This window comes from Lynx rufus, unplaced genomic scaffold, assembly GCF_022079265.1.
Source record: "Lynx rufus isolate CCGP_SWC_20201006 ecotype Redwood Valley unplaced genomic scaffold, mLynRuf1.p SCAF_15, whole genome shotgun sequence".
Classification (NCBI taxonomy): Eukaryota; Metazoa; Chordata; class Mammalia; order Carnivora; family Felidae; genus Lynx; species Lynx rufus.
The window spans coordinates 42,318,837-42,342,923 of record NW_025814829.1 but is presented as its reverse complement, the minus strand read 5'-3'; the positions used below and the strand labels follow the sequence as shown (position 1 = coordinate 42,342,923).

The 24,087-nt window shown below is 34.9% G+C and overlaps 1 protein-coding gene across 1 annotated transcript; it reads left to right on the top strand.

Annotated features, from left to right (window-relative positions):
- Positions 1-365: 365 nt before the first annotated feature.
- On the top strand, positions 366-22,284 carry LOC124510475 (complement factor H-related protein 2-like). The gene is made up of 5 exons (XM_047077345.1): positions 366-423; positions 3,119-3,313; positions 4,797-4,973; positions 21,440-21,622; positions 22,076-22,284. The coding sequence occupies exons 1-5, from the start codon at positions 366-368 to the stop codon at positions 22,282-22,284; spliced, it is 822 nt and encodes a 273-aa protein (XP_046933301.1).
- Positions 22,285-24,087: the final 1,803 nt, after the last annotated feature.

The window sequence follows — 24,087 nt, the reverse complement described above, 5'->3', positions numbered from 1 at the left end:
AGACTCAGTTATTTGCATATGATTCATCTGGTTGAGAAAAGCCTTACCAATTTTCAATAGGTGTTTATTTAAAGTTTAGTGTTTTTTCACTTTTGGGTCCAACCTGTTACTGTCCCTAAATAAAGTCGTACAAGTACATATCAGGGAATGAATTCAAGAAATTATTGTGAAACCACTAATAGGAATTGAGAGACTTTGCAAACTTCGTTGAACTTTGATATTTACTAAGTAACCTCAATTGACAAGCTTCATGGTAGTGCACTTAAATTCAGGGTCACACTTGGTAACTGCTAACAGAACAGATTTAAAACCACAAAGAGCACAACTGGAATATTTGTATTGATACACCATTGGGAATAACTAACATGCTGTTACTAATCAGTATCATTCTCACCTTGTGGGTTTCCTGTGCTCATGGACAAGGTAAGTTGAAAAGACATCTGAACATTTGATTTCCTTCTTAAATGTGACTTCATATCGTATCTAGTTTCATGTGTCTGTATTTTTTAATGAATTTACTAGTTAAAATAGTCTGTATTGTGACACCATAATGGGATATAACTTTATAGGAAAATTACCTCGTGTTTATCTAAGGGGAAAATAAAATAAATTCTGTTTTCTTTTTCCTAAGTTTGTCAGAAAAAGGACTCTCAATGTGGAGATATGTGAGTATGCTCACACAACTTTAGGCAATATGTCACAAGAAAAGTGAGGTGCTGACTTCAAAATAAATATATGGAGGTTTCTTTATTTTATTTATTTATTTATTTATTATTTATTTATTTTAGTTTATTTATTTTGAGAAAGAGAGGCCACAAGCAGGAGAGGGGCAGAGAGAGAGGGAGATAGACAATCCCAAGCAAACTCCACACTGTCAGTGCAGAGCCCTATGCAGGGCTTGAGCTCACAAACCGTGAGATCATGATCTGAACTAAAATCAAGAGTCAGACACTTAACTGACTGAGCCACACAGATGGCCCAAGGTTTCTTGTTTTAATGCAAGAAAACCTTTGGGAGCAATGGATATCTTCATAATCTTGTATATGATGATAGTTTTATGAATTCATATGTCAAAACTGCTTAAATTTAGGGGAAGTAAAATATTTGTCATATTTTTCAACTATTGAGGTTCACTTAAAATATGAATTAATCAGTAACAATCAATACTTAATAGTAATTTCTCTCAATACAAAATGACACTTTTTGGTTGGGATAAAGTCATTCTAAAATATTTTGGATTTGAACAAGTAGGAAAGCCTGTGCTATTATTCACAATATGTGGATATTTAATTTTTAAAAACTACTTAAAACCTAAAAATATCTGTCTTTACAGAACAGAATAAGTATTTGTCCTAAGCTAGTAGTTTAGTAAAATAAAGTAATTGATGTTTTATTTGGAGAAAACCGCTATCTCAATTCACTCATGCAAAAGAACTTATTAAATCAGACATTTCAAATATATGCAGTTTACCATATTTCAATTATACCTTAATAAAGCTGTGGTAAGCAATTATAATCAATTTAATATTTCAACAAAATTAGCATTAAGACAATAAATTTTAATTTACATTTCTGAGTCCACTGGTAAGTATTGAGTAAATAAATAAAAATTTTCAGAGCATTAACTGTAGCACTGATTTGTTTTCACCTTTGGAGTAATATATTTTCTAGATTATATCTCTGAATGCAATCCTTATGTATTAAAAATTATATCTTATGACATAACAAATATAATTGGTAGCTTTTTAAGCTTGTCTTTAGAGAGCAATTTCTTTTTGTGTATTAGTTCTAATAGCTTTCTCTTGCATGTATAAAATCTTTAAGATTTTTATTTGTATAACTATATTTTTCTCCTTCCTTAACATCTTTATAAATTTTTCATTATGATATCTTTTTAAAGTCTCTGATTTCTTTTAAAAGCAAAGCCTCTTATTTCCAGATTATTGTAAATGAAATCTCTAATGTGCTTTAGGGTACTTCATTACAGCATTTGTGAGTAGGACATAAATCACTATGCTTTACTCCTGAATTTACTAGAATTTATTTTTGTAATTTGCCCCACACTGAGTTTTAGATGCTATTTAAGACTATATTCAGGCAACTTCCTTTCCTAGCAACAGAAATAAGAACAATACAACAAAGGGTCCCGTCCAGTTTAAAACTATCCTCACTCAGTAACTCTTTTCTGAAAGTACCTTTAAGAAGAATGCCCTGTAAATTTGGGTTGTACCAATGTTTCTCAAAGGAGACATGAACTCGTTTAGTGGAAGCAGACTGTTTCATAGATAGAATACATCTTTGTGTGTTTAGTGGCACGGGTAGCATTGTGTTTCTGCAAGATTCCGATGCTGAAATCCTAACTCCCCGGACTTAAGAGTGACAGTATACAGAGACAGGGTCTTTAAAGGGGAAGTTAAGTTAAATCAAGGTCATTAGGGTGGGCCCTCACCCAATAAAACTGGTGTTCATATAAGAGGAACAAATTAGGAAATTAGGACACAAAGAGAAGAAGATGTGAAGACACAGGGAAAGGAGACCATCTACAAACCAGGGAGAGATACCACAGAAGAAACCATTCCTGCTGATACCAGATCTCGGACTTCTAGCTTCTAGAATTACAAGAAAATAAATTTCTGTTATTTAGGACACCCAGTTTATAATTATAGTTTTATATGCATACATGTTTATATATCCTATGTATGATGTGTTGCCTAGAGTAGGAGAAGAGGGGTGGAAATGGCTAAGGTTTCTGAGGGGAGGTATGCATGAGACACAGGAAAGAAGAGACACCGGAAATGAGTGGAGAACTGCAAAGAGTTTGAGCATCCCACCAGAAGCAAAGTTCTTAGACCTGGGAAGCTTAGTGGATAGACCTACTTTTATTCTTTTTCTCAGTGTTTACTTCTTCTGTGTGATCTTAATCTTGGAAATACTTCTGAAGAACTCAAACAACACAAACACCTCAAATACCTTTGTATTCTTAGTTATAGACTGCCCCAGCTCTTGAATCACAAATACAAGTGGAACAATTAACTTAAATAGAATCATAAAGTCATCAATGTGATTATTAAAATAGAATTACTCATTCATGTATGGTACTATTTTTTTTTTTCTTAAGGAAGAACTTGTGGTTTTCCAGAAATAAAACATGGAAATATATATGATGAAGACAGATATAAACACAACTTCCCAGTTGCTCTGGGAAAGTATTTCTACTACTCGTGTGATCACAGCTTTGCGTCTCCTTCACAATCACTCTGGACTAAAATAACCTGCACAGAGGAAGGATGGTCACCAACACCAAAGTGTATCAGTGAGTAAATACCCTGGTTATTATCTGGATGAATTATTTAGTGTGTTCAGTGAGTGGAGAAGTGGATGCCAGGGGGTAGATCACAGAATCACAGAACAATTAGACAATCACAGAATCAGGGGCTGGAGGAACCAATCAGCAAAGACAAGGTAGTCTTTCCTCCTTTTATAAGAAACTGTTTGTGGAAATCAAATCAGAAAAAAAACAAGATACAAACTTTTGTCTAAACCTTTTCATTTTATCTTATCTTATCTTATCTTATCTTATCTTATCTTATCTTAAATATGGAATTTATTGTCAAATTGTTTTCCATACAACACCCGGTGCTCATCCCAACAGGTGCCCTCCTCAATAGCCATCACCCACCCTTCCCTCCCTCCCACCCCCCATCAACCCTCAGTTTGTTCTGTTTTTAAGACTCTTATGTTTTGGCTCCCTCCCTCTCTAACCTCTTTTTTTTTCCTTCCTCTCCCCCATGGTCTTCTGTTAAGTTTCTCAGGGCTGGTTCAACATTCGCAAATCAATCAATGTGATATATCACATTAATAAAAGAAAAGATAAGAACCATATGATCTTGTCAATCGATGCAGAAAAAGCATTTGACAAAATTCAGCATCCTTTCTTAATAAAAACCCTCGAGAAAGTCGGGATAGAAGGAACATACTTAAACATCATAAAAGCCATTTATAAATCTTTTCATTTTAAATACTGGTGGTCAATACTGTTAACTGCTAGTATTTAAACACACTCATTGGTAATTGTATGACTGTAGGTTTTCTCAAGAGAGTTTATTTTTATGTGTAATATCAGATTCAAAATGTGCTGTTTCTTTGAATATCCAAGAAGAATTTTACTATTATCCTTAATTTTGTGCTTTTTGTTAATCACATCTTTTTAAAAAAATTATTTAACATTTACTTATTTTTGAGAGAGAGACAGAGACAGAATGTAAGCGGGAGAGGCACAGAGACAGAGGGAGACACAGAATCTGAGGCAGGCTCCAGGCTCTGAGCTGTCCACGCAGAGCCCCACACAGGGCTTATTAACAAACCACAAGATCATGACCTGAACTGAAGTTGGACTGAGCCACCCAGGCACCCCTCACATCTTTGTTTTTTAAAATTACATCTGCCCTCCTCTCTCAATGAGCACAGAGAAAAGCAGAGTCATGAAGAAGACAGAGTCATCAAAGAGAAAAGCAAAAAAGGCACAGGAGATAAAAGTCATCTCCTCCTTCAGGAAGCAATTTAGATAATCAAATGAGAAACCAAAACTAACTTTTCTGATATCTAAAGGAATTTTACAAGTGTCGAGTGTTTTATACATACACATGATGATTGATGACGTTACATATTAATATTTTTAACTTGCATGAACTCATTTTTAAGAAACGAATTTTTGTGTGTGGTTTCTCTTTTGAAGCTTGCAAAATATAATATTCCTTCACTGCAAGATTTATATTAGTTACCTTTTGGGTCTTTAGGACAGTGCTTTTTCCCTTGGGTGGAAAATGGTCATTCTGCCTCTTCAGGACAAACACACCAGGAAGGTGACACTGCAAAAATTGTCTGTGATACAGATTATCGCCTTTTAAATAATCAGAGCAACATCACATGTACAGAGAGTGGCTGGTCCATCCCTCCTAAATGCAGTTCGACAGGTAAGTCTTTTGGGATCCTGTATTCTTTTTTATTTTAGAAAGAAGTAACATCATGAAACATATGCAGTGTTGCTGTTGTTGCTATTTTTGCCTTTTCAGTTTTAGGGTTTCCGTTGTGTCTGAGTAGATATGAAAGTCTCTGGATAATCCTAGAAAATCATTTTGTCTTTACATGAATTCAATGTAGGCAATATTAGGAAACACTGGTCAAGAGCATAATGAAAATTTTCGTAGATACTTTAATGTTATAGTGACACAAATTTAATGTTTATAATGAAATTATGCAAAATCAGTTGACACAACATGAGAATAAATTCGATTTTGCAAGGTGTAATGGTTAGAATTCCACATGTGCAAAATCTTATTGCTAGGAAATCTTACTGCTAAATGCTAGTTGGCATTTATCTTTTTTGGCAAATGCTAAATTTACATCATTTAAAGAGAAGCACCAATGTATTGATAATTTCCACATTGTTAGAACTTTGTACTTCTGAAATTTAGGTTTCCAGGGTATAACTTACAACATAGAAATCTCCTTCATAAAAAAAAAAATGTCGAAAATAGGAGTATATTGGAGCTGAAGTTGAGTTGGAGTTTCTCATACTTTTAATGGAAACAAAACAGTTGCTGAATGTGAATAAGGGTCTCAGAAATAATAAGATTCCTAAAGCATTGTCAAAGACTCTAAGGGAACAGTGTCTATTCTAGCCCTACTTATTTTCCCATTCATCATTAATTCATCTAATCAGTATTTATTGTGAACATTTATATGCCAAGCACTACCAAAACTGTTGGAGATCAATACTCTACAAGAGTCAGTATCTCTTTATTCATAGCCTATTATGTCAAGTGGAAAACCAGGAGCAATAATAATAATAATTTTAAAAATAAAAAAATAGAAAGTTAAAGATTAAAAGTCATGTACATTATAAAATATAATATTAATAGTGACCTGAGGAAGGGCACATTTTACATATGATAGTTTTCGAATCTTTTCCGACCTTCAGGATGGCATCTGGAGAGGTGAAATAGCATTGAGGCATCAAAAGATTTGGACTCACTGAAGCAAAACAAGGAGGCCAATGTGGCTGGCCCATGATGAGGCAAAGTGTTGGATTAATTAATTTAAAAGTTATAGGCTATAATATATATTGCAGATTTTAGCCTGTGTGCAATTAGAGGCCTCTGGGAGATTTTAAGCAGGCAAGTGACACAAAATGAGTTTTAAACAAGATCATTATGATTGCTATTTTGAAAATGAATCTGGAGTGATTAAGAAGAGAAAGGAGGAAGGCCAGTTAGGAGAATCTAGATGTGGCATGTTCTGGGGTACGATAAAATGGAGAAAAGAAGTATTTTTCTGGGGCTTTAGTTTATGTTATTTGCAATGTAGAAAAAGAGAGAATTGGACTGTCTGATACAGGCTGAATATTATAATATGTTAACTATACTTTTAAGTAAATGGAAAACAAAAAAAATGAGAAGAATCTTAAACTCCAGGGGAGAAAAAAATATATATCTTTTTATGGAAATAAACAATATGTATACAAGGTGGGTCTGACAACTTGTTCACACACAGAAAAACTCTGAAAATAAAGCCACAATGAAATCTCATTCTTGGTGGAATGATAATTGTCAAAAACACAAGAGATAACAAATGTTGGCGAGGATGTGGAGAAAAGGGAAACTTATGTACTATTGAGAATGTAAATTAGTATAGCTGCTATGGAAAAGAGTATGGAGTTTCCTCAAAAATTAAATGCAGAAATACCATATGATGCAGTAATTCCACTACTGGGTATATATCCAAAGGAAATGAAGTTATGATCTTGAAGAGAAGTCTGCACCCCCATGTTCATACCAACAGTATTTATAATTTTCAAGAGGTAGGAGTTATGTAAATTTCCACTCATGGATGAATGAATAAAGAAAATGTGACATATAATGGAGCATTATTCACCCACAAAAAAGAAGGAAATCCTGCCATTTGCAACAATATGCATGGACCTTGAGGGCATTGTGCTATGTGAACTAAGTTAAATAGAGAAACACAAATACTCTATGATCTCGTGCATAGGTAGAATCTAAAAAAGCCAAACTCATAGAGACAGAAAGAATGGTGGCTGCCAGGGACGGGGGGTTGAGGGAAATGGGGAGATGTTGGTCAAGGTGTACAAACTTCCAGTTAGGAGATGAATCGGTTCTGGAGATCTAATGGATAGCATGGTGACTCTAGGCTCAGCACAGAGCCTGATGTGGGGCTTGATCCCACAACTGTGAGATCATGACCGGAGGCAAAAATCAAGACTTGGACACTCAGCCAACTGAGCCAGCCAGGTGCCCCAAGAAAAAGAATTTAAAAGCATAAATATAATAAAAATGGCTTTTACGTTTATTTTTATTACCTATAGTTGCCCAATAGTGACCTTTACCATTGTGCTCTATGTCTTCATTTAGCTTCAGGTTACTGTCCGATGTCCTTATACTTCAGCCCTCAACATTTCTTGGAGGTCATGTCTACTTGTAACAAATTCTCTTAGCTTTTGTTTATTGGAGAATGTCTTCATTTCTCCTTCAGTCTCGAAGGATACGATTAAAATTTCACCAATGAATTCTTTCTTTCCTCAGAATCACACAAGTGTTGATATTACATATTGTGCTGCTTCTTAGATATATAGGATATTTTGTATATAATCCCTACTAATTTCACATAATATAGCAATACATTAAAAGAAGCAAATCAAAGTATGGTTTATGATAATACTTTTCAAAGGTGGCACAGTTTGAGTACTCTGACAAGGTCAGTTGTCAGTGATGGGGTTTTGGCGTGATGCTAGGGTTTGGAGCTGACGGCCAAGAAAGAATTCTTGAAGACATCTTTGGTGCAAAAAGGTGATTTTATGAAAGCACCAGGACAGGACCCTTGGGCAGAAAGAGCTGCACTGGGGTTGTGATGGGTAATTGATTATATACCGTCAGGTTGGGAGGGGGTTAGGGATAGAGTAAGTCTCTAAGTTATTTTGGAAGCAAGGTTTCCAAGACCTTGAGGGGCTAGGTGTTGTCAGGAAAATGCTTTTTATTACCTTTTAGTAAAACCTCAGTCGTGAGACCCTTCAGATGTATATCAGGAGGCCATAAGCTTGGAGTATGGTTGCCAGAATATACCTTGGGGGAGTTGAGATAAAGGAAGTTTCCAAAGGAATTTTTATATTTTAAAGTAGACTTATAGGTTCCTGGGGGGTCAGGATAATGTTAAGCCAATATTCCCTTTTGCCCCTAGCAAAGTGTCATCGTCAAGGCAACTGGGCTCCCAGAGCGAGTTCACTCTGCCTGTTTCAAGGACTTGTGAATAGGCTGTAGGCAGTAAAGGAATTTAATTTTTCATTTGCCTTAGTTTCCCATGTCACACGGCAAGCACTTAACCCCCTTTCCTTTGTTCTTGGGTAGCCAGGAGTGTCCGAGGAATATCACTCATATTCTACTTGGCTGGGGGTGGGGTGGGGGTGGGGTGGGGGTGGCAGTGGTGGTGGTAGCTTGTACTTTGCCCTCAGCTTGCGTTATCCTCCCTCATCCGTCAGGAGTGGATGGTATATAGAAAGGAAACAAAGGGAGACGAGAAAACTAGCTTTATTTTAACTGTGCAAAAGCAAATTGTAAAGCTGATATTTTCAGTTCTCATATATGCCTTTTACCTTACGTCCACTGAGGATAAGTCTTATTGTAATCCTAACTGAAATTTGCTATTCAACTCGTATGGTAATCTTTTCTATTATGATGTGTATGTTTTTTCCACACCACCAAGCAATTATCTGACACCAGGAAGGTGTCCTACTATTCAACTCAATTCTGACACTACCTACCTGGAGATAGCATAAAATCCCACAGATTAAGGGCTCAGTCCTACAAGACTGCCCCCATTCCCTTCACAAGCCAATTGCTAGTTCAGTGTGTCTGCTGTGCTTCTAACCAAATAGCTATAAATCAGAGGTTCCTATGACCTTCTCTGATTCAATTAATTTACTAGAGCAGCTCACAGAATTAAAAAAAAAAAACAACAGAACAAAACCCATTTTGTTTACTAGGTTACTAGTTTATTACAAAAAGCTATTACAGGAATAGCCAGATGAGAGATGCACAGGGCGAGATATGTGGTAAGGGGTGTGGAGCTCCCACGCCCTCTCTGAGTTCACCACCCTCCTGGCACCTCCATGTGCTCTCCATCCCAGAAGCTCTCAAAACCCTGTCCATTTGGATTATTATGGAGGCTTCATTACATAGGCAGGGTTGATTAAATCATTGGCTATTGGCAATTGATTCAACCTGCAGCCCCTCTCCTCTCCCTGGGGGTCAGGATGGTAGGACTGCTAGTTCCAACTCTCTAAAGACAGGGCTGACTCCTTGGGCAACCAGCCCCCATCCTTGGTATTTACAAAAGACACCTCATTTACATAACTAAAGATACCTTTATCACACTCATCACTTAGGAAATTCCAATCATTTAGGAATTGGCTTAATATTAGGAGCTCTATGCCAGATGTGGGGTCAAAAACTAAATATATATTTGTTATAAATCATATCACAACTATTAACATGTGGCAAGTAAATTGGAATTGTGCATATTGGTAGCATAATATCTCACAGCTCTTTTTTGTTTGCTTAAAGAAATTCTCTTCTATTTGTGTTTATAAGAATTTCGTTTATTATATTTTCTTTTTTGACCAAATATTTGTTGTATTGTATTCAATTATCACCTTATCTGCATCCGTTAAGATGTTTAATCACTAACATTCTTTCTCTGGGCTTGCAAGTTTGTACTCTGCTGGTTTAGAAGGTAGGTCATAAGATATAATGCCTTCACCAGGGACAAATCAATATTTCCTTTTACTGGAAGTTGATGGTAAATCTGTTATCTCAGGCGTTTCATGTCATTGAACTAACAGGCATAGAAGTGGATTATGTACACAGGCTGGGGATACTGAATTGAATTGCGGCAGGGTTATTGTTTACTACTATGTGATGAGAGCAGGGAAATTATATTTGAATGCATAAAATTCTGAGGCTCTCCCTTTACACTTACTCCTTTATCATGGCAAAGCCAAACTGAGCCACTTCAAAACAACCAATCTTGGATCTTTTGCTGCAATGATGTGCTGGAACTTCTCTGTCTGACTCCTGGACTTCTACAAAGGCTCTCTTATCTAGGCCTAATTGTTGAAATTGGTGTTCTCTAGGGGGTCCTAGAGTGACTGAGAGGAGCTGGCTGCTTCAGGCTGCTTCAGGGTCCAGAGCCAGGGCCAAAGTCTGTGTACCTATTACTCTACACATGGGTGGGTGAGACTCCTCCCAACTCCCTTGGCAGGTGGTGCTGGTTACAGGGTCAAAGTCAAATGGGTCTGTAGCCCAGTTCTCAGGGTTATGGAGCTGTTTCTGCAATTCCAGCTGGGGTGATGGTTGGTAAGTTGGCTGCCTGGGTGAAGGCTATCTTTTCAAACAGCTCTCCTTGTTCTTAGACTGCACCAGGGTTTCACAGTCTCCTACCTGGATCCCATATCTCCCAAAAAAGACACTTTGCCTGTAGACAGATGCCATATTGTAATTACTGGGAGGAGGGATTTATGAGGAATCTCTTTTTGTCCATCTTGCCGATGTCACTCATTCCTTGTGCTATTTTTGTTTTTATGTCTTAGTTTCTTTCTGTTCTGTCTGGAGCTTCTTGTTATTTGGCTTGATTTTTCTCATAATTCCATATATGTTCACTTTTTATTTAGACAGATTGCTTTGGCTTTTTTCTTCTAGTCATTACATCACTTAAACATTTTTTTGACAACTATATGTTTAGTTTCCACATGCTTATTTTAAAAATCATCTTTCTTCAGTATGAATTATATACAATATGATTGACACATATGTGTGTGCAGGCTAATGATTTGACAAATGTTTACATGTATATAGCCACAATCCCAATCAAGCTAGAGACAATTTTGGAATGTTTCCACAAAACACTTTAGGTTTTGGCAATTATGGTTGACTTATTTTTAAAAAAAATTTTTTTAAATGTTTATTTATGTATTTATTTATTTTGTTTTTGAGAGAGAGAGAGAGAGAGAGAGAGAGAGAGAGAGGCAGAGGGGCAGAGAGAGAGGGAGACACAGAATCTGAAGCAGGCTCCAGGCTCTGAGCTGTCAGCATAGAGCCCGATGCCAGGCTTGAACCCACAAACTGTGAGATAATGACCTGAGCCAAAACCAAGAGTTGGACACCTAACCGACTAAGCCATCCAGGCACTCCTGCTGACCATTGGTATATATTCTTTTGTGAAATGTTGAATTTTCCCCCAATTTTAATTGGATAGTTTGTTCTATAATTCACTTGTAATAGTTCTTTAAATAGTCGGGATATAATTCCTTTATCAGATATGTAATTTGCAAATATCTTCTCGCTTTCTGTGGCTTATCTTTTGTGTTTCTAACAGTTTATTTTCAGGAACAGATTTTTAGCCTGTGATGAAATCCAGACTGGCCATTTTTTTTGAAGTCTTTATTTAAATTCTAGTTAGTTAACATATAGTGTAATATTGGTTTCAGGAGTAGAATTTAGTGATTCACCAACTACATATAACACCCAGTGCTCATCACAAATGCCCTCCTTAGTACCCATCACTCATTTAGCCCAATTTCTACCTGTCTCCCCTCCAGCAACCCTCAATTTGTTCTCTATTGTTAAGAGTCTCTTATGGTTTGCCTCCTTCTCTCTTTTTTTCCTTGCCCTATGTTCATCTGTATTGTTTTTCAAATTCCACATATGAATGAAATCATATGATATTTGTTTTTCTCTGATTGACCTATTTCACATAGCATAATACTGTCTAGCTCTATCCACATCCTTGCAAATGGCAAGATTTCATTATTTTTGATGGCTGAGTAATATTGCATTTTATATATATATATATATATATATATATATATATATATATATATATATATATAAAACCTCCTCTTTATTCATCAGTTGATGGATGTTTGGGCTCTTTTCATAATTCAGCTATTGTTGATAATGCTGCTATAAATATTGGGGTACATGTGCCTCTTTGAATCAGTATTTTGTATCCTTTGGGTAAATAACTCATAGTGCAATTGCTAGGTTGTAGGGTAGTTCTATTTTTAATGTTTTGAGGAACCTCCATACTGTTTGTATTCCCACCAACAGTGTAAGAGGGTTCCTCTTTCTTCACATCTGCTGCCAACATCTGTTGTTTCCTGTGTTGTTAATTTTAGGCATTTTGACAGATATGAAGTGATATCTCATTGAGGTTTTGATTTGTGTTTCCCCGATGATGAGCGGTGTTGAGCATCTTTTCATGTGTCTGTGGGCCATCTGGATGTCTTCTTTGGAAAAATGTCTACTCGTGTCTTCTGCCTATTTCTTAACTGGATTATTTGCCTTTTTGGGTGTTGAGTTTGATAAGTTCTTTATAGATTTTGGATACTAACCCTTATCTGATATGTCATTTGCAAATATCTTCTCCCATTTCGTCGGTTGCCTTTTAGTTTTGTTGATTATTTCCTTCGCTGTATAGAAACGTTATCTTGAAGTCCCAATAGTTCATTTTTGCTTTAGTTTCCAGACATGGAAAGCTAAAGAGGTTGCTGCCTGTGTTCTCCTCTAAAATTTTGATGATTTCCTGTCTCCCATTTAGGTCTTTCATCCATTTTGAATTTATTTTTGTGTACAGTGTAAGAAAGTGGTCCAGTTTCATTCTTCTGCATGTTGCTGTCCAGTTTTCCCAACAACATGTGTTGAAAAGACTATCTTTTTTCCATTAGATATTACTTCTCGCTTTGTTGAAGATTATTTGACCATAGAATTGTGGGTCCATTTCTGGGTTTTCTATTCTATTCCATTGATCTATGTGTTGTTTTTGTGCTAGTACCAAACTGTCTTGATGATACAGCTTGATGACTATAGCTTGAAATCCAGAAAGGTGATGTCTCCAGCTTTTCTTTTTTTTTTCGAGATTGCTTTGGCTATTCAGGGTCTTTTGTGGTTCCATACAAATTTTAGGGTTGTTTGCTGTAGTTCTGTGAAAAATCCTCTGGTCTTTTGATAGGGATTGCATTAAGTGTGTAGTTGCTTTGGGTAGTTTGGACATTTTAACAATGTTTGTTCTTCCAATCTATGAGCATGGAATGCTTTTCCATTTATTTGTGTCCTTTTCAATTTCTTTCATAAATGTTCTATAGTTTTCAGAGTATAGAACTTTTATTACCTCTTTGGTTAGGTTTATTCCTAGGTACCTTATGGTGTTTGGTGCAATTGTAAATGTGATCAATTCCTTGATTTCTCTTTCTGCTGCTTTATTATTGGTGTATAGAAATATGACAGATTTCTGTATGTTGATTTTGTATCCTGGGATGTTGCTGAGTTTGTGTATCAGTTCTAGAAATTTTTTTGTTGGAGTCTTGCAGGTTTTATATATAGAATATCATGTCACCTGCAAATAGTAAAAGTTTGACTTGTTCCTTGCTAATTTGGTTGCCTTTTATTTCTTTTCGTTGTCTGATTGATGAAGCTAAGACTCCCAGTACTATGTTAAATGACAATGGTGAGAGTAGACAGCCCTGTCTTGTTCTTGACCTTAGAGGAAAAGCTCTAAGTTTTTCCCTATTGATGATGATATTAGCTTTCATATACAGCCTTTATGATGTTGAGGTACATTCCCTCTATCGCTGTTTTGCTGAGGGTTTTTATCAAGAATAAATGCTGTATTTTCCTCCAACTTGCTGTATTTTGTCAAATGCTTTTTCTGCATCCATTGAGAGGATCATATGGTTATTATCCTTTCTTTTATTAATGTGGTATATCACACTGATTGATTTGTGAATATTGAACCAGTCCTGCAGTCCAGGAATAAATTTCACATGATCATGGTGAATAATTATTTTAATGTTCTGTTGCATTCCATTTGCTGGTATCTTGTTGAGAATATTTGCATCCATGCTCATCAGGGATATTGGCCTGTAATTCTCCTTTTTAGTGGGGTCTTTGTCTGGTTTTGGAATCAAGATATAATGCTGGCCTTGTAGAATGAGTTTGGAAGTTGTCTTTCTATTTCTATTTTTTGGAACAATTTGAGAAGAATAGGTATTAACTCTTTGAATGTCTGGTAGAATTCTCCTGTGAAGTCATCTGGACTTTATGTTTGTTTGGAGATTTTTGATTACGGATTCAATTTCTTTGCTGGTTATGGGTCTTTCAAATTTTGTATTTCTTCCTGTTTCAGTTTTGGTAATTTACATGTTTCTAACAATTTATCCATTTCTTCCAGATTGCTCAATTTGTTGAAACATAAGTTTTCATACTATTCTCTTATAACTATTAATATTTATGTGGTGTTGGTTGTCATCTCTCCTCCTTCATTCATGATTTTATTTTTTTGGGTCCTTTCTCTTTTCTTCTTGATAAGCCTGGCTGTGGGTTTATCAGTTTTACTAATTATTTCAAAGAACGAGCTCCTAGTTTCATTGATCCGTTCTACTGTTTTTTTGTTTGTTTGTTTCTATGATCATTTATTTCTGCTCTAATCTTTATTATTTCCCTTTTTCTGCTCCTTTACTCTTTATTTGCTGTTCTTTTTCTAGCTCTTTTAGGTGTAAGGTTAGGTTGTGTATTTGAGACTTTTCTTACTTCTTGCTTCCTTCTGACGACCACTTTTGGTGTATCCCAAAGGTTCTGGACTATCATGCTTTCATTTTCATTTGCTTCATGTATTTTTTAATTTCCTCTTTAATTTCCTGTTAACATTCATGTTTAGTAGGATGTTCTTTAACCTCCATGTATTTGTGGTCTTTCCAATTTTTTTCTTGTGGTTGATTTCAAGTTTCATAGTGTTGTGTTCTGAAGATATGTATAGAATGATCTCAATCTTTTTCTACTTGTTGAGGGCTGATTTGTGATCCAATATGTAACCTATTCTGGAGAATGTTCTATGTACACTTGAGCAGAATGTGTATTCTGCTGCTTTAGGATGAAATGTTTTGAATAAATCTGTTAAGTCCATCTGGACCAGTGTGTCATTCAAAGTCATTGTTTCCTCATTGATTTTCTGCTTAATGATCTGTCCATTTCTATTAGTAGGGTGTTGAAGTCCCCTACTATTATTGTATTATTATCAATGAGTTTATATTTGTGATGAATTGATTTATATACTTGGGTGCTTTCAAGTTGAGGGTATAAACAATTACAATTGTTAGATCATCTTTTTGGATAGACCCTTTGTTATGATATAGTGCCCTTCTTCATCTCTTGTTACAGTCTTTGGTTCAAAATCTAGTTTGTCTGATATAAGTAAGGCTTCTCTGGCTTTCTTCTCTGGCTTTCTTCCATTAGCATGATAGATTGTTCTATCTGCAGGTGTGTTTAGGTCTAAAATGAGTCTCTTGTAGGCAGCATATTGATGGGTCTTGTTTTTTTATCCATTCTGGTACCCTATTTCTTTTGGTTGGAGCATTTAGTGCATTTACCTTCAGAGTGATTATCGATAGATTTGAATGTGTCATTCATATGAGATATGAGTGTCATTGTGTTACCTATGAAATTGATGTTTCCAGAGATTTTGTCTGTTCCTTTCTATCTTTGTTGCTTGTGGTCTTTCTTTCCCACTCAAAGAGTCTCCTTTAATATTTCTTGCAGGGCTGGTTTAGTGGTCATGAATTTCTTTAGTTTTTGTTTGTCTGGGAAACTCTTTATTCTCTTTCTATTCTGAATAACAGCCTTGTTGGGCAAAGTGTTCTTGGCTGTGCATTTTTCCCATTCAGCATGTTGAATATATCATGACATTCCTTTGTGGCCTGCCACATTTCTTTGGAGAGATCTGCTGTTAACTTTATTTGTCTTCCCTTGTAGGTTAGGAATTTCTTTTCCCTTGCTGATTTCAGGTTTCTTTCCTTATCTCTGTATTTTGCAAATTTTACTACAATATGTCTTGATGTTATCCTGCTTTTGTTGATTTTGATGGGAGTTCTGTGCCTCCTGGATTTGGATCTCTTTTTCCTTCCTCAGAATAGGGAACTTTTCAGCTATAATTTGCTCAAATCAACTTTCTGTCCCTTTTATCCTCTCTTCTTTCAGGACTCTTATGATATGAATATTATTATGCTTTATGGAATTGCTGAGTTCCCTAAGTCTACATTCATGATCTAATATTTTTCTTCCCCTCTTTTCAGTTTCATTATTTTCTACAGTTTTATCTTCTATATCACTTATTTGTTTCTGTTTCTTCCATCCTTGTGTTCATTACATTCCGTCAGTTTAGCATCTTGGTTATAGCATTTTTTAATTTCTTCCTGACTAGTTTAATCAAGTATGTAATTTGCAAACATTTTTTTCACATTTTATGTCTTATCTTTTGAGTTTAAAATAGTTTATTTACAGGAACATATGCCTTAACTTTCAATGAAATACAAGTTGATCAATTTTTTAATTTTTTAATTTTGTGATCTACATAGGACATTTTTTCCAACTTCAAAGTTGCAAAGATTTATCATACTTTTTTTTTTTCCAGAAAGTTTACATATGTACTTTTACATTCATGTCTGTGATTGATTTACAGGTATTTTGTGTATGGAATAGGGTTCATCTTTTTTTCTTTTTTCTCATACAGATTTTCAGTTGTTTTACCCACTTTGCTGGGAGTGGTATCATTTTACTCACTGAATATCTTGTCATATTTATCAAAAGTCCACTGAATATAGGAGAAGTGTGTTTGTGTCAATTTCTGTACTTTTAGTCTTTCACACTAATATTTATATTTATCCTCATATCTTTATGCCCTCCCTTGATTACTGTGGTGAGAGTCCTCCAATTTGTTCTTAATTGTGGAAGGCAGAATAATGGCCTCCCCAGTGGTGCCCAATAAGTTAGTATTGTTTAATCCTCTGAATATATGGGTTTCTTTTGTAGCAGCAGTAGAAAACTAACATTAATTTTTAAAACTGTTTTTGCTTTTCTAGCTGTTTTCCATTTTCTTTGAGTTTTAACATCACCTTGTCAGTTTCTACAGAAAGTCTACTTTATATATATGTATGTATGTATACTTGACACACAATGTTACATTAGTTTTAGGAGTACAACTAAGTGATTTAACAGATTTAACAAGATTATACATTATGCTATGTTCACAAGTATAGCTATCATCTGTCACATTACATTATTTTCACAGTGTCATTGACTGTATTCCTTATGCTTTGCCTTTTATTCCTGTGACTTACTTATTCCATAACTGGAGGCATGTGTGTATTTCCCTCTCTCCTTTTTCCTTTTTACCCAACCTCCCACTCCTCTTCCCTCTGGCAACCATCAGTTTGCCCTCTTTGTTTATAGTTCTGATTCTGCTTTTTGTTTGTTAATCTTTTTTTTTTTTTTTTTTTTTTTAGATTCTGGTCATGAGTGTAATAGTATTGTAATTGTCTTTCTTAGTCTGATTTATTTCACATAGCGTAATACCCTTTAGGTCCATACATGTTGCCTCAAATGAAATATGTCCAAGTCTTAATTAAAGTAAATAAATTCTTGATTTAGTCTTTAAGGAATTGACTACTTGTATCTATTTTACTAAGGGCCAAAATTACAATTCAAAAACAGGGTGACTATAAACCAAACTCTGATGTCAAATAATCTTTTAAAAATAATTTTCTTGTGGTTTATAAATTCACTTAAGGTTTATATAATTTATAATATTTATTTTACTAAACTCAAAGAGAAGATTATATCATTCCATATTTATTATTTATTATTTCATCTCCAAAGTTTAGAGAACATATTAAAGATAAAATATGTTGCTATAAATATGTAATGTAGTAGTTCTTATGGAATATTTTTAAAATACAAATAAAATGATGGTACTTAAAATCCAGTTTTTTTTTTCAGACTGAACTAAGTAATATAGTATATTTGTTTTATAAAATGTCCAGATTAAAAGAACAGTTGGAATCATGGAAAATTCTCCTATCATAAGCATTAAGAGAGTTATTTCCTGAGGAATAAGTGTATTTAAAGATACTTTAAGTACATTTGACAGCCCAAGAAATTCCACTTTGAGACATGAAGACATGAAATAGGCAGCTGGTGTGTGATCATAGAATGTGATATAAATTTGGGCTTCTTCAACATGTGGATTATATTTCAAGATAGATTACTAGCTGAGCTTATCCAGGGAATTACTGTATACCTAAAAAGAAGTCTGAGAACTTGGTCATAGGACACACTAATATTTAGAGTTCAGGAAATAAAGGGAGCCAACTAAGGAGATATTATATTAGCCACTTGTAGTTTTTCAAATCAACCTTTGCCTGCCACATATATTTTCCAGTCTTTTACTTTGAGCCCACCTATGTTACCATGTTTGAAGTGAGTTTCTTTTAGATGCCGTACAGTTGGGTCTTGTTTATATGTCCACTTTACCATTTTCAGTCTTTTAACTGAAGTATTTAAACCATTTATACTTAAAGTCATTATTGATCGATGGGGCACCATGTAAGCCATTTTCTTGTTTGTTTTGTGTGTGTTTCCTGTGTCTCTAATTCCTGTTTTCTTGCCTTCCCTGTGGATTTTTTGGAACATTTTAATTCATTTTATTTTGATATATCTATATTGTTTTTGAGCATATCTCTTTGTATAGTTTTATGAGTGTTGCTGTAGATATTAAGATGCACATATATAGCTTATCATTCTGCCTGGTATTGACATCTTATCACATCAAGTGAAATGTAGAAACCTTGCTTCCATATAGGTCCACTTACTCTCCCCACATTAAAGTTCTTAAGTATTTCCAATGCATACATCATCATGTGATATAGTTTTGCTCAAATATCAAATAATATCAAATGATGTAATTTTGTACAAACACCAAACATAGTTTAACCAACTAATTAGGAGAAAGATAGTCTGTTATATTTCCCCTATTTTTTACTAATTCCATTGTTTTCCCTTCATTCCAAAGTTTTAATTCCAAAGAATTCTTAATTCTTAATTCTTCTTCCCTTCATTTCAAAGTCTTCCAAGGACAAGTCTGCTGAAGACAAATTCTCTGTTTTCCTTTATCTCAGAATGTCTTCATTTCTCCCTTAAATCCTACAGAATAGTATCACTGGGTATAGAATTTGGGGTTGACAGTTCTTCCTGGGTCCATGGTCACAGATGAGTACCCCACTGATATTTGAGTCCTTTCTCTCCCAAAGGTTTGCATAATTTCTATCTAGCTGCTTTTGGTATTTTTTTCCCCTTTTCTTAATAGTTTTCAGCAGTTTGATTATGATGTATCTTGGCATAAATTTCTTTGGGTTCAATGTTTTTGGAGATTTCTCAACTTTTTTGGTATATACATTTATGTCTTATGAACAGTTTGGGAAATTTTCAGCCATTATTTTTTGAAATATTTTTTCATTTCCAATCCCTTCCTCTTTCTTTTTCTCAGTATCTACTCTTTGCTATCTTCCCGTAGGTCCCTGAAGCTCTGTCCATTTTTTTTGTTTGCTTCTTTTCAGTCTACTTCCAAAATGAATAATTTGTATTGCTGTATATTCAAGTTTATTTATCCTTCTTGCATCTGCAATCTATTACTGAGCCCATCCAGTGAGTTTATTTTTTACTTTTTATTTTATTTAAAAAAATTTTTTTTTGAGTTTGGATTTTTTTACATTTTTTTAAAATATGAAATTTATTGTCAAATTGGTTTCCATACAACACCCAGTGCTCATCCCAAAATGTGCCCTCCTCAATATCCATCACCCACCCTCCCCTCCTTCCCACCCCCCATCAACTCTCAGTTTGTTCTCAGTTTTTAAGAGTCTCTTATGCTTTGGCTCTCTCCCTCTCTAACCTCTTTTTTTTTCCTTCCCCTCCCCCATGGACTTCTGTTAAGTTTCTCAGAAACTCCAGGAAGTAGCGACGGCTAACGAACAGATCAGAAACGATTTAAGCAATATAACAGAAAATGAATTTAAAATAATAGTCATAAAATTAATCACTGGGCTTGAAAAAAGTATAGAGGACAGCAGAGAATCTATTGCTACAGAGATCAAGGGACTAAGAAACAGTCAGGAGGAGCTAAAAAATGCTATAAATGAGGTGCAAAATAAAATGGAGGTGACCACATCTTGGATTGAAAAAATATTTTAATGTTTATTGTTTATTTTTGAGAGAGAGAGAGAGAGAAAGAGGGAGAGATAGAGAGATAGAGAGGCAGAATGTGAGTGGGGGAGGGGAAGAGAGAGAGGGAGACACAAGATCCAAAGCAGGCTCCAGGCTCTGAGCTGTCAGCACAGAGCCAGATGTGAGACTGGAGCTCACGAGAACCGTGAGGTCATGATATGAGCCAAAGTCAGACACTTAACCGATAGAGCCACTCAGTTGCCCCCATCCAGTGAGTTTAAAAAAGAATTCTGTTATATTTTTAGTTCTGTAATTCCTCTATATTTTTATTGCTTTATTGAATTTTTAAAAACCATTGTCAATTCCAATATCTGTGTCATATCAGTATGGTTTTCTGTTGATTTTCTTTTCTCTTTTGAGATTCTCCTGGTCCTTGCTTTGACGAATGATTTTCAATTGTATTCTGGACATTTGGGGTATTATGTTTCAAAATTCTGCATTTTATTGAAATATTTTATTTATTAGGTCCTCTCTACCATCATGCAGGGTACAAGTTCAGGCTTCCCACTTGGCCTCCACTGACACCATGGGAAGGGGGAGGGGTATCCTATTCCCTAGGAGTGTGGGTAGAAGTCTAGGCTCCTTACTTGGCCTTCGCTGATCAAGATGGAGAAAGGGGTGGTTTTAGGTTTCTTCTGTGGTGTTTCTCGGAAATAATTCAGGTATTGTAAGAAATGTCTCTGTCTTGCTAGGCCTAGGCAATGTCTTATGTTGGTTTTTACAATATGTTTAGGATTTTTAGTCATACTTAGCAGAAGGAATACACAGAAATGTTTTTCCCTCATCATGTCCAGACTAGGAAGCCAGCAGTTCCCTTTCACATTATACAAATTTGTAATTCTTTGAATTTTATCGAAGGGATAGATATTTATTTTGTAATAAAAATGGAAAAAATCAATAAAAAATGACTAGAGATCCAATAGACATTACAATATGTTGTATATATTTTAAAAAAAGGACATTTCTTCATCTAAGTTACCTAGCTGTTTAGCATACATTCTCTAAAAAAAGCATTTTTAATACTGAAATAATGCAAAGGAGACATATTTGTTAATGTTTTATGCATGCTTTCATGTGGGGTGAAAGGAAGGGCTTAAAAGTGGAACCGTCATTTTAAGTGATTAAAATTTCTTTAATGAATCATTTATGTCATCAGAAATCACAAGTGTTGATATTACGTACTGAGCTATATTTTTATTCCTTTATTTTAACCTGTGTTTTCCTTTGGTCTTTCAATAAATCAAACAACGTTTTTTTAGACCCTAAAAGAAAATGTGGGCCTCCTCCACCTATCGACAATGGAGACATTACCTCATTCCCATTATCAACGTATGCTCCAGGATCATTAGTTGAGTACCAATGCCAGTCCTTCTATGAACTTCAGGGAAACAAGAATATAATATGTAGTCATGGACAGTGGTCAGAACCACCAAAGTGCTTGGGTAAGTATTTTAACATCCTCATAGATCCTGGGTAATGAATATGATGTATTTGTAGAATTTGTATTTGTAGAATTTTCATGGATTAACAAGCAACCATTCCGTTGAATGACTACCAAATATTAACATGTGAGAAAATAAAGTTGGAAAAATTCTTGTTCAAGCAATAACAGCAACAAAAGATCTTTAATCAAAGCTCTTCCTGTGACAACTGACATTTTGTATCTTAGATTATAATATTTAATTATTACACATTAAACACAGCACCTCATTTTTATATCCTGAGTTGTTTAAAATGGTTTAAATCTACATGACGGATTTTCAGTGAGTTGGCTTGGAAAGGTTTGAGAATGAAGCCCTAGACGAATGTAGAATATTCTAGTTGAAAGTCTGAGATTCTGTGGAAAATATTTGTATGCTAATTAATGTTTTATGTTCATTTTTTTATACTTTCAGATGCATGTGTGATATCAGAAGAAGTCATGGATAAACATAACATACAGTTACGATGGAGACATGAAAAAAAATTTTATTCTAAAACAGGAGATATTATTGAATTTGTATGTAAAAGTGGATATCATAAAAAGACACCACATCACACATTTCGAATAACCTGTCAGGAAGGGAAACTGGAATATCCCACTTGTGTAAAAAACAATGGCTAAAATGCAGTCCTAAAATTAAAATATGTACATTTATTCTGAATTTTTCATTATGAATCCAGTTCTTCTCAGTTATTGTTTCAACTATTGCTTAACCAATTTTTATTCATAAATCAGAATTTGTGTTAAATAATATGTGGTTGCTATCATCTGAGAGTCAAGTGAATCATTTCTTAAAAGCACTACATTATAATTTGGTGAACCAAAATGCTGTGTCCTATTCATGAAATATCTGTGGCAAGAAATTAGATGAGATCACTTCAATGCCTGCTTCTATCCATCTTTCTCCTAACTTTCTCAAAGATTTCTCCACAACTCTTGAGAATGCCTGAGGTTCTCCATTTCAGAGGCAATGGGGAAAAATGCACCCATCTTCAAAATAATACTACTTCACAAACCTATAGAAGCCTATGTCATATCTATGTTAGTAATAAGATGTAAGTAGTTATCATTTACTTTTGCTTATCTATAAATGGATATATATGCCAAAAGATGATGAAATGCATGTCTCCTACAAGATGTCTCTCTAGCAAACGTAATAATTCAAACAAATCATAAAGAGGAATTTGAATCTAATTAGGTACATAACTATTATAACATGACATTAACAGAGATTTTAAAAGTTCAATAACAAGTATAGATGCACACACACACACACACACACACACACACTATGCTTTGAACACTGAATAAATGTTTATAGAACAAAGGTTGGCAGGAAGTATAACAATATTTATAATAACTATAATTAAATTCAGATTATCTCTAAATTCTCCAATTTAGAAGATTTATTCTCCAATTTTTCTATCTTTAACATATATTACCTTTGAACCATAAGATATGCTATTTTAAAATAAAGATATGTAGAAAGTAAGACAATACACTTTGAGAACCATAAAGACCTCTTCGGTGATGATCTTCAGATCGAAAAACATTTTCATGATTTTGCTGTAATAGGCGGCTTTGGAAACATTCAACAATAAGAGTCTAAACTATGATTTTTAGGGCTGCCTGGGTGGCTCAGTCGGTTAAACATCTAACTTTGGCTTAGGTCATGATCTCGCAGTCTGCTCTGTGAGTTCGAGCTCGGCATCAGGCTCTGTGCTGACAGCTCACAGCCTGGAGACTGCTTCAGATTCTGTGTCTCCCTCTCTCTCTGCTCCTCCCCAGCTCACGCTCTGTCTCTGTCTCTCAAAAATAAATAAATGTTAAAAAAAATTAAAAAAAATTTAAACTATGATTTTTATGTTCATTTCAAACAATACTTAGTTAAAATCAGTTGACTGAACATTTTAAATTTCTCCAAAATGCAACTTTAGGATAAAAATAAAGATATACAGGGGCGCCTGGGTGGCGCAGTCGGTTAAGCGTCCGACTTCAGCCAGGTCACGATCTCGCGGTCTGTGAGTTCGAGCCCCGCGTCGGGCTCTGGGCTGATGGCTCAGAGCCTGGAGCCTGTTTCTGATTCTGTGTCTCCCTCTCTCTCTGCCCCTCGCCCGTTCATGCTCTGTCTCTCTCTGTCCCAAAAATAAATAAACGTTGAAAAAAAAAATTAAAAAAAAAAATAAAGATATACATAATTAAGATAAAAACATTTTAAGGTGATATCTTGTAACTTTGCATTGCATCAAATCTAGTTGCATTCTTAACTTTTAAGAATTAACACATGAATCACTGTGTAATCATAACCTACTTTAAAAACCTATGTAAATGACAGCCATATATTTCCTACTTAATACATTTAAGTCTCATCTAACCACCACAGAGAAACTAAAAATTTGTTGCAAATACACTTATTTTATAAAA